We start from the raw sequence: 20,270 nt of genomic DNA, 5'->3' as shown, positions 1-20,270 counted from the left end.
GACCATCGGTTTTGTCTTTTAGCAATTATACAGGAAAAAGCCTGGAATGACAATGTCTTGTGCCAGATTACCTCAAAACATTTCCAAAAATAGATACAGAGACATTTCGCCTTGTAAGTATGTGTTTGTATATGTGTTCTAAAAGTATTTTACTGTGGTCAGTAAAAAAGTAACATCTTTTTAAAAATTTTTTCAGATGATGCTACACGGGTTATTTTAAAAAGTAATGAAGATTACATCAATGCAAATTATATAAATGTGAGTAGTGTTTTTCAAAAGACATTAAGTAGTTTTGCAGTTTTTCAATTGAGAAGTTGATTTAAATAAAAAAATTTTTCATAAATTTAGTTCAGACTAGAATGGCTGATAAACCTGTAGTCAGATGGTTTGAAATTTACTGTAAGTATACTTATTTGCTAATGCTTTGTGGCAGGTGTTTTTATAAATGAAACCAAGAAAAAGAAGAAATGCTGAGAGAAGCCCTCTACCAGAGGAATTCATTCTTCTTTTCTGATTACTAATGTGGCAGTAGTGTTCGACATCAGTAAAGTTTAATCTGGCAGCACTTTTTCACATCTCTCTCTTTTTTTTTTCCCCTTCATTGTCAGTAACAACAAAATTACAGCTACTTACTTTTCCTTTCAGGAACAAAAGACAGAGATCAAATTAAATTCCAGGATCAGTATTTTAAAAGCTAATGTCAGAAACCCACAGAGCATGAAATGTTTGCATCTGAATTATTTGCCAACTGGTCTATCATTTCTTTTTTCGACCATTAATCTTGATTATGGCAACTACATAACTGTCAGTTAATATGTGAAATGTACTTGGATCTTTGTAATAATTTTGCATATGAAACACTTGGAAGAATTTTTATCCGTGCCAATCCATATTTGCTAACTTATAATAAATAGAATTAATATATTGATGCTTTTTTAATGTATTAGTTACTAAACAGTAAATATCTGATACCTGACTTATATTTGCGTAAGAATTAAAATAATGACTTTGTCTTCTCTTAGATGGAAATCCCTTCTTCCACAATAATAAACCAGTACATTGCTTGTCAAGGTCCATTACCGAACACTTGTCCTGATTTTTGGCAGATGACTTGGGAACAAGGCTCATCTATGGTTGTAATGTTAACGACTCAAGTTGAACGGGGCAGAGTAAGTAAAAGATTTCCTTAAGCACTACTTTTATAATCTTCTAAAAATCTGTTTGTGATTAGCCTTTAATGGATTAGAGGAATATACTATTATGACATATAATATGACAAGGGATAATGGTTTTAAACTAGAAGATGGTAGATTTAGACTAGATCTAAGAAAGAAATTTTTTACAACGAGGGTGGTGAAACACTAGAACAGGTTCCCCAAAGAGGTGGTAGATGCCCCATCCCTGGAAACATTCAAGGTCAGGTTGAATGGGGCTTTGAGCAACCTGGTCTAGTTGAAGATGTCCCTGCTTATTGCAGGGAGGTTGGACTAGATGACCTTTAAAGGTTCCTTCCAACCCAAACTATTCTGTGATTCTATGACTTTTTTTCATAAGGGCAGTGCATTCCTAATACTGTTGCAATGATGACTCCTACATTTTAAACCTTCTGATAGTGTTAACGTAGCTAAAATTTAAACTCTGTTCAGTTCTGAAATACATTGAAGTCTTCATGTATTTCTTAAAATATTTTTAGGCTTCTTTGTTTGATTCTTTATTGTAAAGTAAAAAACAATGAGAATTTACCTTCATAGGAATTTTTTTCTCTAAACTTCAAGTGAAGGAACTCCAAGAAGTTTTGTCAGTTTTTGTAGATTAGCTCTTCGATATGTAGAGAGATTAATTTTTTAAGGCAGCTTTGTAGTGTTAAGATCCCATGCCTGGATGACTGTCTTTAAAAGAATCCTTGATAAGCTTCAAATCTAAAATTTTCTTCTGTGGCTATAAATATTTGTTTAATCATATGAAAGAAGCATTGTCCTTTAAGTCATTTCCAGACAAAAATGTGTAAAAATAGAGTAGTACTAGTAATAAAGTAATTAGAGTTATAAATTAGTAAAAATAATTGTGTATGGTCGTGTAAAAGGCTTCGGTGTATTTTGTGGTTGATTTGGTTTTGGTTTTGTTTTGTGGGTAGTTTTTTGTGGTGGGTGTTGGTTTTTTTTTTGGGGGGGGGGGGGGATGTTGTTTTTTTTTTTTTTAACCTATGGTTATTCCTTAATAGCTTTATTTGTAATGCAGCTTTGTCCTTTGGAGACAGGCAAAACAATCAAACCTGGTCATACACCCGATGTAATTCCAGAGTTATTTCAGAGTCTGGAGCCTTCACAGTAGCACTGGCTGGTTGAGTGTGTGGACAGAAATGACAGTCTGGAATAATAATTTAGTGGAATTTCTTCACATTCAGGATTTCTTTTGAAGATGGATTTATAGTAGGTTGTGGGTGTTCTGATCAACTTGGACTGTAGTTCAACTGTCTGTAAATATTCTAACTTTGTAATAACCATATATTTGCTGGGAGGTCAGGCCTCTAAATATAATTAAAATAATTGAAGGGGAGTTGCAGCTTTTTTAAACCATTTTTCAGTGACTCAGTGTTAGCATGATGCTGCCTGCTCCCAAATAAACATGATTAGAGGGAATTTCAGTACAAGTGCCCTTTTAATTTGAGTTTTCTTTGCAGATCTGCTAAGAACAGACTTGCAATAGCAGTTCTCTGAGGTTCCCCCACCCCTTCAGTAATGATATTTGTGGAGTTCTTTGGAGAGCTGCTTAATAATGAAATAAAAGGACTTATCTGTCTTATACCCATAGGCAGACTCCCTGCTCTAAAGCTGATCATGAGGCTACTGACATCACTATCCCACTGCATGCCGGAATGTCTCAGTGGAGCAGGAAGTCTGCAAATCTGGCTGCTCTTAAAGAATCGCCAGGTGGGTTGGAAAAACAAAAGTACACTTGAGCTGAAATGACCTCTGTAATTAGGCAATATATCTGAAAATTTTAGTGTTTGATGTTTTCATTCACATTTGATTACTTGATCAAGAGTCGTTGAAGTCCACCATCTGCATCCGCCTAATTTCTGCATTAGTTTAGCAACTTTTTTGTTGCTTAACACTTTTTTTTTTTCATTTGTTCTTTTCCCATATAAATGTCCTTTGAGAAGTTCAGATTAGGATTTTGGAGGTCAGAAATGTTTATAAAGCAGCATCTTTGTCACTCAAGTGTTAAGATGGAATAGTTATAGATATACTTTTTTTAAAATTGTAATGAAACTTAGAGGCATCCATCTTCAGCTAAACTAACCTCAAGAGCTCTCTTGAAAAGAGAACCAGGAAATCTCTGCGATACCTTGTTTTATAAACAATAATAAGATAACACAGTCTATTTGGTAAGTAAATTAATAGTGATTACAAAATGATCAAAGTAGTCTTTAATGAACAAAGGTAAAAGGAACTAGATAGAATGAAAATAATACCCTGTGAATTTAAACATGGGCATCTTTAAAAATGTGTTGACTTTAGGTTAAATGCCATCAGTACTGGCCAGAGCCATCAGGAAGCTCATCATATGGGAATTTCCAGATTACCTGCCATTCAGAAGAAGGAAATCCTGCTTATGTCTTTCGAGAAATGACATTGACTAATCTGGAGGTAAAATCATAATACATATTTTTAAGTATTAATCTGTGAAATCCTCACAGACTAGCTAAACTTACTTAATCAGACTTTCTTTTCAACTTGGTTGCATATCCACATAAATAGAACTGTTTATTTCTAGAAGCCTTTAGAAAACTACTCATATTGCCATGTACTTACCTAGTATAAATTCTGCTCTTATAATGATAACAAACCTTTCACTAGCAAAATATCACAAAGATTCAGTTTCCATAATCATATTAATTGGTTTTAAATAACATCAAAGATGTATTATTTGTCTTAAAAGTCTTTACTGTCTTTCATGCCCTGGCCAAAGAAAAAGAGTAATTAAAGAAGTTGAGAAACTTGTTATTCCCTTGATGTTTTCAAAACATGAGACACTAGAGGTATTTTGTTATTGCAAGTGAAATTCTGTCTTTGTAGAGGCAAACAGTTCTTAATAATTCCATCTTGGAGAATATGTGCAAGTAGGTGGAAGATAGATCCTGCTGAGAGAAAGATGAATTGGGATTGGCGACTACATGTAAACAAGGACCTTCTTGAACATCATTGCATGATTTTCAGGGCATGTGTAGTTTTCAGAGCCTCCCCAGCTAGCATTTCAATCTCAGAAATGTTTGGAAATGAGTATCTGGAAATTAGTTCACATACTGATTTCTCACTGCTTGGGTTACCAGGTGAGATGCCAGCTTTTAGAGCTGCCTTTTAGTCAATTTGCAGTTAAAATTCCTTCCCTGTGTCCTGTTGAGACAATTGCTCATTTGTTATAAGCAGTGGAACCTCTGTAAATGGTTCCGTGCCTTTAAGGTTATTCCGGTTCTTTGAAATGCTGCTTTTACACTGATTGTGTGATCTGTCCCCTCCACTAAACAGAGGCAGATTATGTTTGTGATATTAGAGCAAGGGGCAGGAGGGAGTCGAAAACAAAGGCATTCTGCATCTTATGTATAGTACGCTGGATAAAATTAAGAGGTGCAGATAAAGCCAAAACAATGCTGCTGTTCTCATGGGGTCTGAAGGAAAGCTTTTATGTCTGAAAGTCCGGCCTCTTCCCTCCCTGCCCTTAGTTCTGGCATTTGATCTAGTAAGATAGTACCTTCTTTCTGTTAAATTTGTTTTGCTAAAAATTTGACCACCTTCTTGTACATCTAGTGTTCAGATAGATCATTGGTATCCTCGAATTGCTTTGCTATTAACGTGGCGTCTAATTTTTTTAAGCTGTTGAAGGTGTAAACATTTGTGGATTGCCTTTTTTGTTTTTAAGAAAAAAAATGTAATTTTAAAATCCAGATGAGCATTGATTAACACTAATAAAGTGCTGCTAGTTACCCTATTATTACGGGTACAGGTTGCTGTAAATACCATTGATTTTTTTTTTTTTTATTATTGGCTTTTTTTTTAATGGGACCTGAATTACCCTTGAATAAACTTCATGTTTCTGATTAGAAAGAGGAAAGCCGCCAACTAACCCAAATCCAGTATATAGCATGGCCTGATCATGGAGTTCCTGATGATTCCAGCGATTTCCTAGATTTTGTGTGTCTTGTGCGAAAGAAGAGAGCTGGCAGAGAAGAACCTGTTGTTGTTCATTGCAGGTATCCATGTTTTTCCAACTTTATTATCAAACTGAACTTATTTATCAACAAATAGCTTTTTTGTGCTTGGTTGCTGAAATAAACATTTAATTGTATTGCTTTAGGGATGACAGGAGAACTCAACATTTAAATTAAACAATTACTTAAAATTGTAATCACGTTTCAGTAAGCAAATTTTTAAGTATCTACATGCATTGATCTGTGCAGGGATTTTGTTGGTTTTGGTGTTTTGTTTTGTTTACAGTTTAAATGCTTGTGCTAACAGCCTATGTAATAATTCAGGGAAATGCCAAAAGATACTTAGGAACCTTTTCCTCTTGATGACTATTCCACAAAACTCGAGAATAGCTGTAGAAATAATCCATAGCAGAAAACGTGCAATGATCAAATAAAAGACACTTTCTCTCAAGTCTGCAGTCTTAGGCTACATGATATTTTCATACATACATTAAGATGATACATTTTTCTCAACAATTTACTTTTGTCATGAATTAAAATAACGCTGTTACTCAGATCTTTATGTACACATGAAATATGGGTTTTTTTGTTTTTCTTGTGCAATAGTTTTTAATAGCATTCTACATTCCTATAGTAAATTCCAAAATCTTAATCCTTTAAAATACCTAATTAGTAAATTATAATAATGCACAATGCCAAATGTCTTCAAATGAACATGTGCTATACCAATTCCTGGTGTGCAGTTCTGTGAATAAAATTTGACTCCTAAATTCCCAACTACTTCCCAGACAGTCAGTGTTCCTGAGTCAGGTATGCATCGTTCCTGTTTCAGAGAGAAGCTGAGAGCTTTAGGGGAGAAATCAATTTAAAGACTATCTAATCTACAAGTAAACTAGACATTTATTGAAGAAAATGAAAGAAAAATGCTTTCTCTTTTTAATACTTTGTGTATCAGAAATTGTATTTAATTGGTTTTGCTCTCTCTTCTGCTTTATGGTGGTCAGGGTGAACCTTATTAACCAGGGAAACCAGTACCAGGATGCCACTGTCTTAAATGATACTGTTCCTCAACTTCCATTATTGATATACTTTTGGTTGATATGGTTGTGAACAAATAGTGAAAATATCAGCCAAATATAACTTTTACAATATAAGGTGTGCAAGTCTGCAGAGACACTGGAACAACAACATTGGAGAGTATGAACAGTTTCATTCATCTCAATGGGACATCAATTCAGCTCCAACTGATAATTTCAATACCAACATCTATAACAGTTTTATGTTTCACAGAAGAAAAGAGAGGGAATATCACAGTTCAACATAATTTACTTAATTGGCCTAACTTGGTGGCTGTTGGGAAGTATAACCAAATCCCACCAGTGAGTCAAGCTGGAGGAGCCCAGGGGTTCCTTCATATGGTGCGTGCACTCTATTTTAAACGTCTCTTCGCGATAGTAGGACAAGGCATTAGTGCAACAAAATGGTGAAACATGTTTTCAGAACTAAGCTACCAGCTTTAGTGTGGGCAATCCAAGTAGCTGGTAGAGCAGACTTTTCTTTTGTACAATAGTAGTTTAAAAACAAAACCAAAAAAACAGATTGTAAAGCAACAAAAACCTTAAGAAATGGGAAAGGTTTTTGTTATGTTGAACTACTTAAAACACTAGTTTTCAAGCTTGTGTTCATGTGTTTTGTTTTTATTTTTACAAGGCTCCTACTAGTTTAGTTGAACAGTTTCTAAATCACGTTCTAGATGAGATTGTGAGCCACCCATCCTGTCCATACCCTTCATGATTTTCATGTCCTGTCTCAATGTTCCCCTCCATCAGTCAATTATTTCTTTTCCCAAGCTGAAGAGTCGTGGCCTACCTGATATTTATCATATGGAAACTATCACACTTTCCATCATTGTTGCCCTTCTCTGAATCTTTTGAAGTTGTAAAATGGATCATTAGGTTCTTTGACAGATGCTGTTCCTGTTTGGATTTGATAAAGCATTCTGCATATAAATTCTATACATATAAATTCTAGAAATATAAAATGCTATTGAATAATTTTACATAACCAGCACATTCACATCCTGTCATAAAATTCTCATGACATCACTGAAATATATAGTAGCTTTAATGCCACCTTCTGGGCAAAGATTTAAAGTAGTAGTTTGGGCAGACTTAATTTGAAGTTCCGCTTCAAAATCAGAACAATTAAGTTTCAAAGTTTGGAATGTTTATATTAAATAATTTAGAAGCAAGCACTTTCATTTATTGACTAAAATGCTAGTTGTATGATTTGAGATAATGCTGGCATTTGAAAATATGGATTTGGTCCTGTATTCAAATATCGAAAAACATTGGTTTTCTATTTCAAAAGTGCAACGTAATTTTCTTGAATATGGAAAACTTGAATTTGAAACTGATTATGAAGTTCAAGGTTAAATATTCAGTCTTTGAGGATTGCTACTTGTGGAAAAGTGCATGTAGATGTAGAACAATGCAGATAAATCTTTAGATTTATTTTTAAGCTAAAAATGATTCATGTAAGGTCTCTTAACAATTTTGCCATTCCGAGATGTATATGTTATGGTTCCTCCTTGTCTCGAAAGGGATTGCTAGCATGTATTCCTTTTCAATCTACACAAGTTAAATCTCTCTTGTACTTTTTAATACTAAGAAAACTATCATTATTGTCATCTTCCAAAGGTTTCTAGTAATTGTTCTATTCCTTATCCTGAAATATGAAGGTATGGATCACTTAAAGAACATAAACATGGTTTTATCAAATCAGCCCAACATTCCAGTAATGGTCATTCCAGTAATGGTCAAATTGACACAAAGTGCACAGTGTATGCTAGGTATCTCTGTGTTTTGTTATCATCTAGATATTAGTATGGTTTATAATATGATCTGGATAAATATCTGTTTGTAAATTCGGCTCAAGTGAATGGCTGGGTTAAGACAGTCCCTCTTCAAAGGATTGACAATTCTGCACTGATTGTTTTTTGCTCTGTTCAGACAGGATGGAGGCTTCCAGAGACGCAGACATAATCTGTCTAGCCCCTGCCCCAATAGCATGGGAATCATAATGATCAATCATGAGAATCCTTGAGAAGGAAGGTCTTTAAGTATGAACTATATTCCAGACACTTTGTTTCATTTTCCATTTTGGGTTTTTTGTTGATTTTTTTTCAGTGCTGGGATTGGACGGACAGGAGTTCTTATCACTATGGAGACAGCTATGTGTCTCATTGAGTGCAATCAGCCTGTTTATCCGTTAGATATTGTAAGAACCATGAGAGATCAAAGAGCCATGATGATCCAAACACCTGTGAGTATCATACTTGCTGTTCTATGTTGCAGAAGAACAATTTCCTATTATCTAGTCACATCATTAGACGGATTTTTAATATACTTGCTCTTGATCATATTGTAAAGAGGTCACTTTTACCCTTTACAGTGTAGCTGTAGCCTTGACTCCAGGCAGGAATAAATTGCTAAGGCTATTGGAAAGGAGCAATTCTGTAAATTTCTACAAAGAAAAAAGCAGCAGCTGTTTCAGGTATACCTGACAATTAATGTCAAATAGGGCCAATTTTCAGTAGCGTAAAAATTACTCAGTGGAGAAAGCAGGAGCCTAATTCCAGGTGTTAAGAATGGGACTACTATAAAAGGTAAACATGGAAAGATCCAAGACATGCAAGAAAAACCTTCAGTGATGCAATTCAGTGATTTTATGTTGCTTTAGTTATAATGAAAACAAGCCTTAACTCTGCCCTGTAGTGACTCAATTAAAGGGAAATAATCAGAGAAATAATATCTTTAAAAATCTGATGCAAGATACATCAAAATAATTTTAAGTATATTCAGTCTAAAAAAAGTAACTTGCTACCAGGAGTCTTCTGGTGCTCTCTTCACATTTGATGTATCTTAAGATGCTAGAATTTTTCCTAGATCTATAATGTTTGGGTTTTTTTGGCGTAATTGCGGTGTTGCTTTAGTGTAGTGTATTTCAGAATGTAAAAGTTTTAGAACAGATCTAGAAACTTTTTATTTGTATCAGTTAGGTGCTACAGTTTGTGTTTACATTTGTAGAAAATACCTAAAAAGGGTCAAAAGATTGAGTTGTGTTGTCTTTCAAAAAAAAAAAAAAAAAAAGGGTTGGACTCTTGGTTGTTCCAAGCTTTGACCAGTTCCAGGTTTTGGTTGTTTTTTTGAATCAGTAATCACTTGTATAGTTTTACTGGTATGATACAGCATTTAAAGAGAAACTATTTTGAAGGCGCTAGATCCAGTATGAAATCTCTCCCACAATTACCTGAAGGTAATTACTCATTGTAGTAATTTTCATGTCCCTGCTGCTGTTCCTCTAATCAAATTTGAATAAACCTTTTGTGTTCTTCAGAGAGTATTCAGACTGACAAAAAGTATGTATGGGCCTCCATTTCTAGGTCATCTATCATTCAGTGCTCCTGTCCAGTATTCATGTTCCACTAAAAAAAAGTTGCATTATTCAGCTAGCACAGGAAGGATGAGGAAGATGATGATACATGAAAAATAATAAAGGATGGCTCTTGCTGTTTGTGATGACTATGCAGTATGAATAGCATGTGTCTCTGGCATACAGAGAGAGGAAGAGAGTTTTATTAGTAAAGGTAGGAGGTGCAGTGGTAAGGGTTTTAAGTATATTTTTTTCATGGCATGTGCTAAATATCTTCTGGTCTTCTCGTTTTTCTTAGAGAAATCAGAATTTTCAAGCTTTGGTGAAACGCAGGTGTTTACTGCATCAGAGGGAGAAGGAATAATAAAAGACTTGAAGTGGTTTTTTTTAAGATTTCATAAACATTAGCTATTATAATTTCTGCCTTGGCACTCTCTTCCTGATTTTGTATACCCTGAAGGATTCACTCAATGTCCACAAGATGGCCTATGCATGGCCTATGGGTGTCTGCTGTGTGTACTATATAAGGAGAGTTCAGAGTCTCCTTCAGGGAGCACTGGAGGAAAAATAAGTATTTTACACAACTATGTATTAATTTCACTATTTTAATATACATGCAACAATACAGTAAATAATGATTCTATTCCTAAATCTGTTACTGTGCCCATTTAAGATCTGACATCACTAATTACTGCATAGAGAGAGATATTCCACGACACTGAAAAGGCAGGCATGCTGGCTTTCTGACCAGCATATACACCATTATGCAGTATTCAATGTTAGTTGCTGTGCTTTACAAAACAGTGATTTTATTTCATTTTATTTTAATTGTATTCCAATTTGATTACTGTTGGGTTTTTTAGCTATTATATGTTTAAAACAAAATAATAGTGGCCTCTATGTATGCCGGTGCTAGACTTGAATACATTGAGGAGTTAGACATTATATAATGTTAAGAAACTGGAGTTCTGGCTTTTTAAAACATGAAACAATTTTATTTTTTATCGAATTCTGAGAGGGAGGTGCCGGTAACATGCCAGAATTTTAATGCAAGTATGAAAAAGTGTTTTGAAACTATAGCTTCTAAATCCAAGTGTATGGAAACCTCAGGTCAGTGAAACTTCAGCAATGAAATGAAGAGCAGAAAATTACTAAATAGGTGATGTTGTAATAATAGTATTGGGTTTGTGGGTATGACTTTTGGTATATATATTTGAAAGTGCCATTCATCCCATTCTCCTGTTGAGAAACAAGGTGTTCTAATATAAAGTTTCTGTTGTTTTGTGTTTCCTAAACTAACTTTGAAGCACAGCTCTTGGCCTGTCAAGAGAATGGGATGGGGAAATCTTAGAGGCCTTTTCTGCTTCCAAATGACGTGGTTCAATTACATTTCTTTTCAACTGACTGAATCTACTTTCCTTTTCAGAGTCAATACAGATTTGTATGTGAAGCTATTTTGAAGGTGTATGAAGAAGGATTTATTAAACCTTTACAAGCATCACTGCATAAGTAAAAAGCAAAAAACCTAGGATATCAATTGAGGAATCTGGTCCTCTATAATGAACTGGCAGCATTCTTTGTGCCATAATACTGCTTGCAGGAAATGATAGTGAAGTACAGCAAAGAATTGACAAAGGACTTTGAAAACTTCAGCACTGTTGCACTTTACGTTGAAACAAAATCAGTCTCTGAAACTCTTCTAACCTTCATCTGTTTGAAGACTTTATTTTCGTGCTTTGCTCAGAACAAACCATAAACTGAAAGAACTAATTGTGTTCAGGGTAATCTACGATATTTCATTGTAGTGCCATGTACTGCGCTTCTGGTTGAATTGCTACAAACAAGGCTTGGAATTATTTCACTCTGTTTTACACCCATGTCTCTTAAAATGAAAAACAAATGAAAAAAATACACTAAGCCATGGTCTTTTTCCAGTGCTAGGTTTATTTACTATGTACAGACTCTCACTGTTTTGTTTTTTACATCATTAGCAATATTGCTGATACTAGATAGATACACACTGCCTACTGATGCAGCACACTTTGTCCTACACCCTTACTAGAGACCAGCTGGTTGTTAGAGGAAAGCTGGCGTCTGTGTTAACCCAGCAGTAGCTGCATAATGCCCCCTTACCAGCATCTTGTACAAAATAATAACAATAACAATAAAAATAAAAAAAAAATTAAATAAACAGCATTTCTTTGACACAGCTTGTGTGTCATACACTGGTGTATTCTGATTCGTGTGACTTAAGATTACGTGATGGGAACTAGTGCATGCATTATGTCTTAACCCCTTAAGTGCCTTGAGACTTACAGCGTACATCCAGTGAAAGGCACTCATGATTCTGTGGGGGTGGTATTGTCCTGTCATATTTATCTTAATGGGTTCAGATTTTAAAAACGGCCCTTGGTGCTTGGAATGTGTTACTGCAAGGGGTCATGGAAATACCATTCCCTCTTTCCTTATACAAGTACCTGCGTGCTACTCCCAGTAGCCAACTTAATGAATGAGCATTGTATGCTGCTGTGTTGTAATTATGTGAAAAATCTGACACATTCCTTCCAACTAGTAACTTACTAGCAGCTTACTATGAAATGCTGGTAGGTCATTAGAAGCTGATACTTTGTTTTATTCTTTTATTGAGAATAGCTGTCTTACCCGATTAGAACATAACTCTTTAATAGCATCGATAATTAAGTTGAACTTACAATCAGATGTGATTTAATTCCATTATCTGCTAACCAATTACTTTTTAAGTCCTCATAGTTGATTTCAAGCCGTGTTCGTACAGGTCTGCCTTTTATTTTTTTTTTTAATTGTTTGGGTGGGGGGGAAGGGAGGAGAACACTATGAAGTTGTCTCAGAACTTTATTTTAATTCCATAATGACCCCAGTCACCTTCTGTTATGCTTGTGCAAAATTGTTCCAGTTGGTATGGGTTGCTTCTTATTTAAGTAGGTAGAAGATTTGTAAGAAATGTCTGTCTGATACAGTATCTGAGCTCATTCTAAAGATACATAAATGTCCCAGTTTTTTAATATTTTTCCAGTATAGGAGAAACCAAGTCAGAAGCAAGATATCCAGTGTAATATACTGTAAGAAAAAAATCAGTCACTACTTTGACTGCCCTGTGACAAAATAACTTTGTGCCCTCTATTTAAAAGTTTTAATTTATTGCATTGGTTTCCTGAAAATGTTTATCCAGTAAATTTTGTTGTAAGCTATATAGAGCATAGAATTAAAATGGAAAGTTCTACACTAAATAATTTTTAACTATTGAAGAATTATATTATATAATATACTGTGTTCTGTGGACATTTGAAAGAGATCAGCTATGAACTATTAAGTGAAAAGGGATTCAGGCAAAGTGAAATCCTGGCTTATGACTTAGTAATAAATGTGAACCACAATGCCAAATGGAAGATAGAGTTTTAAATATTTTTAGAAAACAAAATAATATTAGCTGGCCTGTGGCCCTGTTACTTATATTTCTAAATCTGATACTTAAATCAATATTATCCCTCAATGAAAAATGAATCTTACAAGAATCTCTAGATCTGATAAACTAAAAGAGAGTAATAAGGTAGCTTTAATCTCAGTTTTATTTTAAGCCATTTGCAGCAAAAGAAAATTCTTCTTTAGGAAAGTATAAGCTTTAACTTCCATGTGATGAGATTATTAGCTGAGATGCTGGCTATTTGGAAGGTTATTTTAAACTCAGCACTTAATGTATAAAAATTAAAATAATTCATCCATTATATTGAAATAAATTTTCTTCATAGTCAAGTTGTAAATGAAAATAGCATTTGCCCTTTTTTTCTGAGGGAAATCAGAAATGAAGTTTATAGCAACATTATATAGTGTTGTATGTCACATATTTAAATATTCTTATGTAAAGTTGCCAAAGCAGTTTGAGTTCAAAAGACCCATTTATACCACAATTAAGTGTGGGATATTTATTGGTTGTCTATCATTACTGTTTTGATTACAAACATAGGCAAGAATAATAGGTCTCTTCAAAATCTTCCTCTGCACTGGCTTAAGCTGATTTGTAGTGTATTAAGTAGTTGCGCTGGGAAAAGAAATTGGAACAAAGTAACTATTCTTAGATAATTGGCCATCAGCGCCGTACTGGCTTTTTGGCTTCTCGAAAGCTAGAGTAGTGGTAACCAAAAACTGATTGGGAAAGAGAATAGCATTGAAGCCTTTCTGCACCATAAATCATTCATTCATTCATTCAAATGTTTCTACTGTTGTGGTATAAATGGCCTTTAAAATATTTTTATATGGCCAAAAAAAGCAAAACTGCTAAATATTTTACTTTGGGTTATGAAGATCTGTATCATCCTTAAGAGTTTTTTAAAGGAGTTTTTGTATGTTTCATGCTGTACAAAACATGAATGTATCTTTCAGACATAATGACCTATAGACCTATACATGATTGGTGTTATGACTGTTGGATTTTATGAATAATTATTTTCATACCATTTGATTAGGAAAAATGTTGGGTGGGTGTGGGAAAGAGTATGTTTATAACACTTCCATGATACAAATCCAGGTTTAAAAAAAAAGAAAAAAAAAAAAGGAAGTTTTCATTGTAAATAAGAGCAATATTATGACAATTTTGTGCCAATGTATAATGTTAAGACTTTTGTTTTCCTTTTAGGTTCAGATTGAAAACTACCACTACCATCTCTTGTTTAAAGTGGATTTGCAGGGGTTTTTTTAGTAGAAAGACATGGGGCTGTAGCGGGGGCTTTGAGTGTTTTGGGGGCAATTTTTATTTTTGCTAAATATGAAATAAGATGCAGGTATTGTTTAATAAAACACCTACAGATTGTCAGCCAATCCACTTTGAGAAATACTGTTTTAGATATACTGCATAACTGAGAGCTGAAGAATTCATTTATCCTGAATTTGGAAGCATTTGGTATTTTAAATAACTTGCAAGTCTTAAGCAGTAAAATACTGCTTTTATGCATTTTATTTTTATATATTCTCTCACAGTTATGAAAAAGAGAAAGCCTGATTTTTTTTTTTCTCACTACATTTAATGCTAGCTGTGACATTTCTTCCACATTTCTCTGTTAAATCTTGAAAGCTTATGTCCCATATAGATAAAGCCATAACAACTTCTTCTAGAATATCTGATTACGGTCTGGCACACCATCTATTAGAGAAAAGGTGAGAAAGCAGTTGGGAGATTAAGGAACATGAGGAGTTTGTTATGGAGCCCATGTAGCCGGCAACTTTCTGTGGAGACCTTCCAAAAAGATTCGTGGTACCCATGGAAGGGCCAAAGCGCAGCGAACCCGCTGCAGTTGCGCTGCCCAGGGAGACGGGAAGTAGGGAAGGTCTGGCACAGAGATGCTGGAGCTCCAGGTATGCTGTGGAGCTGAATTACGTGATGTTTTTATGCTTCTGCAGTGTGTGTGCAGGTGTGTGGGCGATGTTTGATGGCTCAGGGAATTAGCATGAGCATGAAAAACTCTACAGATCCACCGATTTCCAAGCGAAAGCAGGTTGTCCAATACACATGCTGCAGTTTTGACTGTAGAGCCACTATGCAGGCAATCTTCAAGACCCTCAGCCCTGAGGATAAAGGGAGGGATTGGGTTATGGTCCAAATTAAAATTGTGCATATTTGGACTTCCACAAAGTACAGGAATGGTGCCCTCTAATGTCACTTGTAGTCTTTCTGTAGCTCACATCTCAGGTCCCCGGTTGGCTGGGTGTATTTGCTAATTTAAGTACCCACCTTTTGTCTTGAGACTGGAAAATCTCTTTTCCATTGCTACTTCTAGTGCTAGGATCCAATATCAAAATCTGGTAAAAACATATTCATTGATTAGATGTGGATCTTGCAAGAAATTGCAGGGATTATAATTAGTGGTGATTGGGAAGCTGTTAGAAGGGGAAAATGGTTTGTTTGTTTCAGTATAACTGTTCTGTCCAGTCTCTGTTATCCCACTGCAGTTATAAATTGAAACTGATCTTTTTTTTTTTTTTTTTAGCAGTCTGCAAAGGAGGCCAGTTTGTTATCACTGGATTTTACCTCTGTGCTGGTTGCTACCACAAGTGTGCATCTTTTCAGTTCATAGGGCTGCTCCAGCTACAAGTTTTTAATTGGTGTAAACTCTGGCTATTGGCTTTGGTATGTTTTGCTCATTGAGAGCTCAATGGTAAAAATTTGAGATAAATCACTTTTTTTAAAAAATGCTGAAATTTTAAGTTAAAAAAATTTGGACTTTTTGATTTCTTTGAGCCAGTAGCCTCACTTGAAAAAAAAAAAAATTGCCACTAAAATATCTATCATTCTGGTCTGCTATAGCATGAACTATGGTTTCACAGGCTGGCTGACAGTTTGTTGGTTGTGTTATTTCATATTTAGCAAGCTTACATATTTTAAAGGGTAATTTTTTTTCAAAGTGTTTTGATGTTTGAATAGTAGCACTTTATCTCATGCTTACTACTGACTGAACTATTGGACAAAATAAATGGAGAGAGATGCTTAAATTGGAGAGAGATGCTTAATGGGTTTCTGTACAGAGATGATTCGGATTACACCCTGGTACGAATGCTTTCTGTTGCTCCAACCACTTCTGGTTCATTTTTCATGTGTTTCTGAGGGATTTTCAGAAAGTAGATATTAATAAGGTGTTAATAATTCTATCATCTCAATTTTCCTGTCTTAAAAAGAATATAAAGCTTGCATTTGAAAAAAAAAAAGGAAAAAAAAAAAGGTGCAAATAGAAACTACAGGGTACTTGTAAATTTATCTCTGTGATCTCTCTCAGCTAGCTGCAAATTAGCTATGTTTACTGTAAATGTTTCTGCTAAGCATTATTTTTAACATTAGATCAATTACCTGGAAATCAGTATTTTTTTTTAACTTAACTTATTTGAATTTTGATAACTAAAGATAATGCACAACAAAGTTTAAAGAAGTTGTCACCCTTTTACTCCTAGGCCAGGGGCCTAAGACACGAGTGAAAGGGTTAAACAGTTTACATTAAGCTGTTGTTTTCTTTAACTAGAATATATCCACAAAGACTAGACTATAAATGATCCAGTGCAATTATCTCGGTACATTGGGGCACCACAGTAACAACCCATAATAATCTTACAGGAAAATTAAGGTAAGAAAACGAAGGTTTTATTTTATCCAGTGTATCCATATTTGTTTTCCATTTGGTTTGGTTCGTTTACCAGTGATCCCATTTTAACCAGTCAATTTGGCAGGGCTGTTTGTGTAAGGTTTGGGGTTTTTTTCTGTAACAGGTGCTATACTATGTGTAAATACAAAGGGAAGAATATTATTTAGATCATTATTAACAATCAGATGGTGGCAATATTTTTTGCTAGTTACTTCTGGTAATTAATTTGCATTTCCAGCTGTGGCTTTCAGTTGTCAAATTTCATCTCAGTTTATACTGCTGAATGATGGACTGCAAGTGTGAAGTAAATCATCTCAGAGTTGAATTGCTCTTTTGTTGTTTAGACTAATTCTTGTGTATCTTTATTAATGTTGGGGGGATGGGAAGGTTCTTCCCATAAGTAGACTTTTGCCTATAAATTTGTTTAAAAGCACACGAGGGGAAGGGAAAAATAATAATAAAAAAAGAAACACAATACATATTGGCTAAACAGCTGGGGTGCTTGATTGAAAATGATGGAAACTTGAAATTGGTCAACACTGGACAATGTGAAAATAAATTCAGCTTTTGTCACTGCAGCTACTGTATGCTTTAAAGGGCCTTACGTATTTGTCCTCATTTTGATAAAATGAAATTTCTTGCCATTAAAATGATACACTAACTTCTACCGAAAACCAGCAGTTCCCAGGATAAATATGCTAATTAACATTTAACAAGTTTTGTTTTAGTCTTAAGTAAAATTTCATTCTATTATGTGAAAAAAGCTGTTATGCATATTTTGTGGATATATTTAATTTCAGTTGACAAATAGTTGTCTAGGTACAGACTTGAAAATATATATATAGTTTACTTGTGGATCTTAATTGTTTAATTGCAAAATAAAGATGTGCTTTAGTAATTTAAAGTTTGGTTTTTTTGTGATATTCTTGCTACTGTACACACAGTTTTGCTATGGTATTTTTATTACACTTCTGATGCCAGATAATGTTCATCTTGTGTTTTACTTTTTGACATTGTATGCCATAAATACACCTCTATGGATTGAGCACTAGAAGAGGATGCTAAGTTATCAGGAATGAAATGGCTTGGCTACAGAAGCAGCATGACAATATCAGCCAAAGTTTTTTACCTGAAAATACACACTGCAGTTTTTCTCTAATGTAAGAATAACTCTTTATTTATCTTTCATACAGTGAGTGTCTTGGAGACAGTGTTCAGTAGAGATTATAGTCTGATCACAAAACTTGAGGGTATGAGGAATACTGATGTGAAGGACAAAAATTCCAGATGGAAGTTTGTGATGAAATATTTGCTGCCAAAAAGTGAGGAGATATTCAAAGCAAAAGTAGGAAAAGAAGATTTAGGAGGCAAGACAAAAGTCTCAGGAGGGATGGGAGTCTAAGAAGAGAGAGAGACCGCCATATGTTCTTAATTTGGCTGATTAATTTAGGACTTTAAAGTGAGGACAAGGTGTTTGGATTTGAAGTACAAAAAGATAAACTACTGGGAAAGCATTCAAGGAGAGAAACAGAAGTAAGAAGAGATGTTAAGTAGGAAGAGATTTGTTCAAACTGGAGTAGGAAGATTGGATAGAAGACGTGCCACAGCTGCATGCGCATACACTTGGATTGTATCTGGGTAGCAAATAGTGAGGAGGGAGTAGACTGCAATTACATGGAGAGTAGCGAGAGGCTGGTGTGAAGTAGGAAGAGCAAAACTGAGCAAAAATGTTTGTGTTACTGAAGTTACAGCAAGGAAGCTGGGAATAATGCGAGGTTTTGGTGGCGACAAGGGAGCTTGTGAGTGACAAGAGTGGAAAGAAGCTCAATTTGAGGAAATAGTTGAGATGGGCAGAAAATTTAGGGACAGCCTCTAAGAATCAGGTAATTTATTCTCCAGAATGCTTTGTCTAGTAGGAAAATGTGAATTGATGTAGACTTAATAGCAAGGAGACTATCATTTATGTGATGGAGATCTCTGCTAAAAGCTAAGCATCCTTGTGCAAATGATCAGTTAATTGATCTGCACTGAGAATTCATCAGATATCTGAAAACCTGTCATAAATTTTCTTTTTTTTCCTTTATAGTAAGATTTTGTATGTTTCCCCTAGGTACAAGGAGCAAGCATAGTCCCTGCTCCTCTGATAAAAAGTATTCAAATCCCCCCATGCCCTGTTTTGTGATCTTGGTTCCCGAGTAAATAACCAGGCATGAACCTGAATCTCACCTTTCCCCTAGGCTTGCCTTGCTCCTTCTGCTTGTGGCAGGAGGGTTGCTCTGTTGTCAACACAGGGGTGCTAAAATAACTGACATTTAACATTAAAATCAGCCTGTTGCTTAGTCAGCAAATACTGGACAATTATCTGGCAGGGTTTTTTTTTGCCGTTTCAGCAAATAACATCAAGATAACTCGATGTATATTCGGGCACTGGAGCTGATTTTGCTATAGCAATGTACTGTCCGGTGTTTCATATGCCAGTTGCTCTGCGTGGCAGGTGAGTGACTGGTTATCTCGGACTGGGTTTCATAGCTGAGTGCAGAAAATGCTGCATTATTGCTAGCAAAAGCGGTCCCAATAACGAGCCAAAGTCTCCGTTTTCCCAGACAGTTACGTAGACTGGATTCCCGGTTATCCTGGGGTTTTGAAGGAGGCTGGAGCTCATTTACCCAGAGCAGTCTCTCCGCTCGCCAGCACTATACTTTGCAAGCAGAGTTTATGTTGCCTTTCCTGAAGTTTTCTATTTGGAGATCCCAAATACAGCTTGAACACAAATATTTATGTACTCGGAAAACACAGTGAAGTGCAGCCCGTTGTAACTGCTGTGGCTAATGCCAGTGAGCAGCAGGGCTCCTCCCCTGAGGCTGGAGTAACCAGTAAGAGAAAGGATAGAAGTGCGTACAGATCGCTGGGACAAACCGTCCTCGTACTTCCTAAGGACATGAGATTACAAACTGCATCTTGTCATGATCTTCTTTCAGTGTATGAATACTAGCAGCGTTATTTAATGTATCGCTACAGTTATCCTTTCAGGCACTGTTTAAAGAGACGATTTTCTCCTAAACTTAATGGTGTAAGAGCGCGTTTGCCTGAGCCTGGTTGTTACTGCTGGCCAGCTGAGCGCTTCTTACGGTTCTTGGTGAACAGCCGAGGGCGACGCGGCCCTTGTCCGGCACGGCGGCCCGTCTCCTCAGGCGGCCCCCGGCCGCTCTCCCTCTCAGGCCGCTGGTGACCCCTCCCGGCCCCGGGCTCCACGTCGCGGTGACCGCGGGGCCTCCCGCCCCCCTCCCCGGGCAGCACGTGGGCCGCGCCGCGCCCCCGCCGCCCCCCGCGGCGGCCCTTCGCCGGGCGAAACCACCTGGCTCGGGGCGGGGGCGCACCCTCTCCACTGGGATCCGCCCCTTTAAAGGGGAGTTGGCCCCACCGCGCGGCGCGAAGAGCAGCGCTCTCTCTTCCGTCCGCCTGCCGCT

At 36.0% G+C, this 20,270-nt stretch overlaps 1 protein-coding gene across 3 annotated transcripts in view; it reads left to right on the top strand.

Moving 5' to 3' along the window:
• PTPN4 (protein tyrosine phosphatase non-receptor type 4) overlaps nt 1–16,402 on the top strand; it is a 119,224-nt gene extending 102,822 nt beyond the window's left edge. The window contains exons 21-27 of one of the 3 annotated variants that reach the window (XM_075152908.1): nt 23–113; nt 197–258; nt 1,023–1,169; nt 3,522–3,650; nt 5,103–5,251; nt 8,398–8,533; nt 11,070–16,402. In XM_075152908.1, coding sequence (XP_075009009.1) covers nt 23–113; nt 197–258; nt 1,023–1,169; nt 3,522–3,650; nt 5,103–5,251; nt 8,398–8,533; nt 11,070–11,156 — 801 coding nt within the window. In that variant the 3' untranslated portion in view covers nt 11,157–16,402. Of the gene's footprint in view, nt 1–22; nt 114–196; nt 259–1,022; nt 1,170–2,811; nt 2,931–3,521; nt 3,651–5,102; nt 5,252–8,397; nt 8,534–9,941; nt 10,452–11,069 lie in introns of those variants that run through there. The other 2 variants (XM_075152907.1, XR_012674062.1) reach the window with 2 other exon arrangements.
• The last annotated feature ends 3,868 nt before the right edge of the window (nt 16,403–20,270 follow it).

The sequence above is a fragment of the Calonectris borealis genome, chromosome 6 (assembly GCF_964195595.1).
Source record: "Calonectris borealis chromosome 6, bCalBor7.hap1.2, whole genome shotgun sequence".
Taxonomy (NCBI): Eukaryota; Metazoa; Chordata; class Aves; order Procellariiformes; family Procellariidae; genus Calonectris; species Calonectris borealis.
The sequence above is the reverse complement of the archived record's forward strand: the minus strand, read 5'-3'. Positions and strand labels throughout refer to the sequence as shown.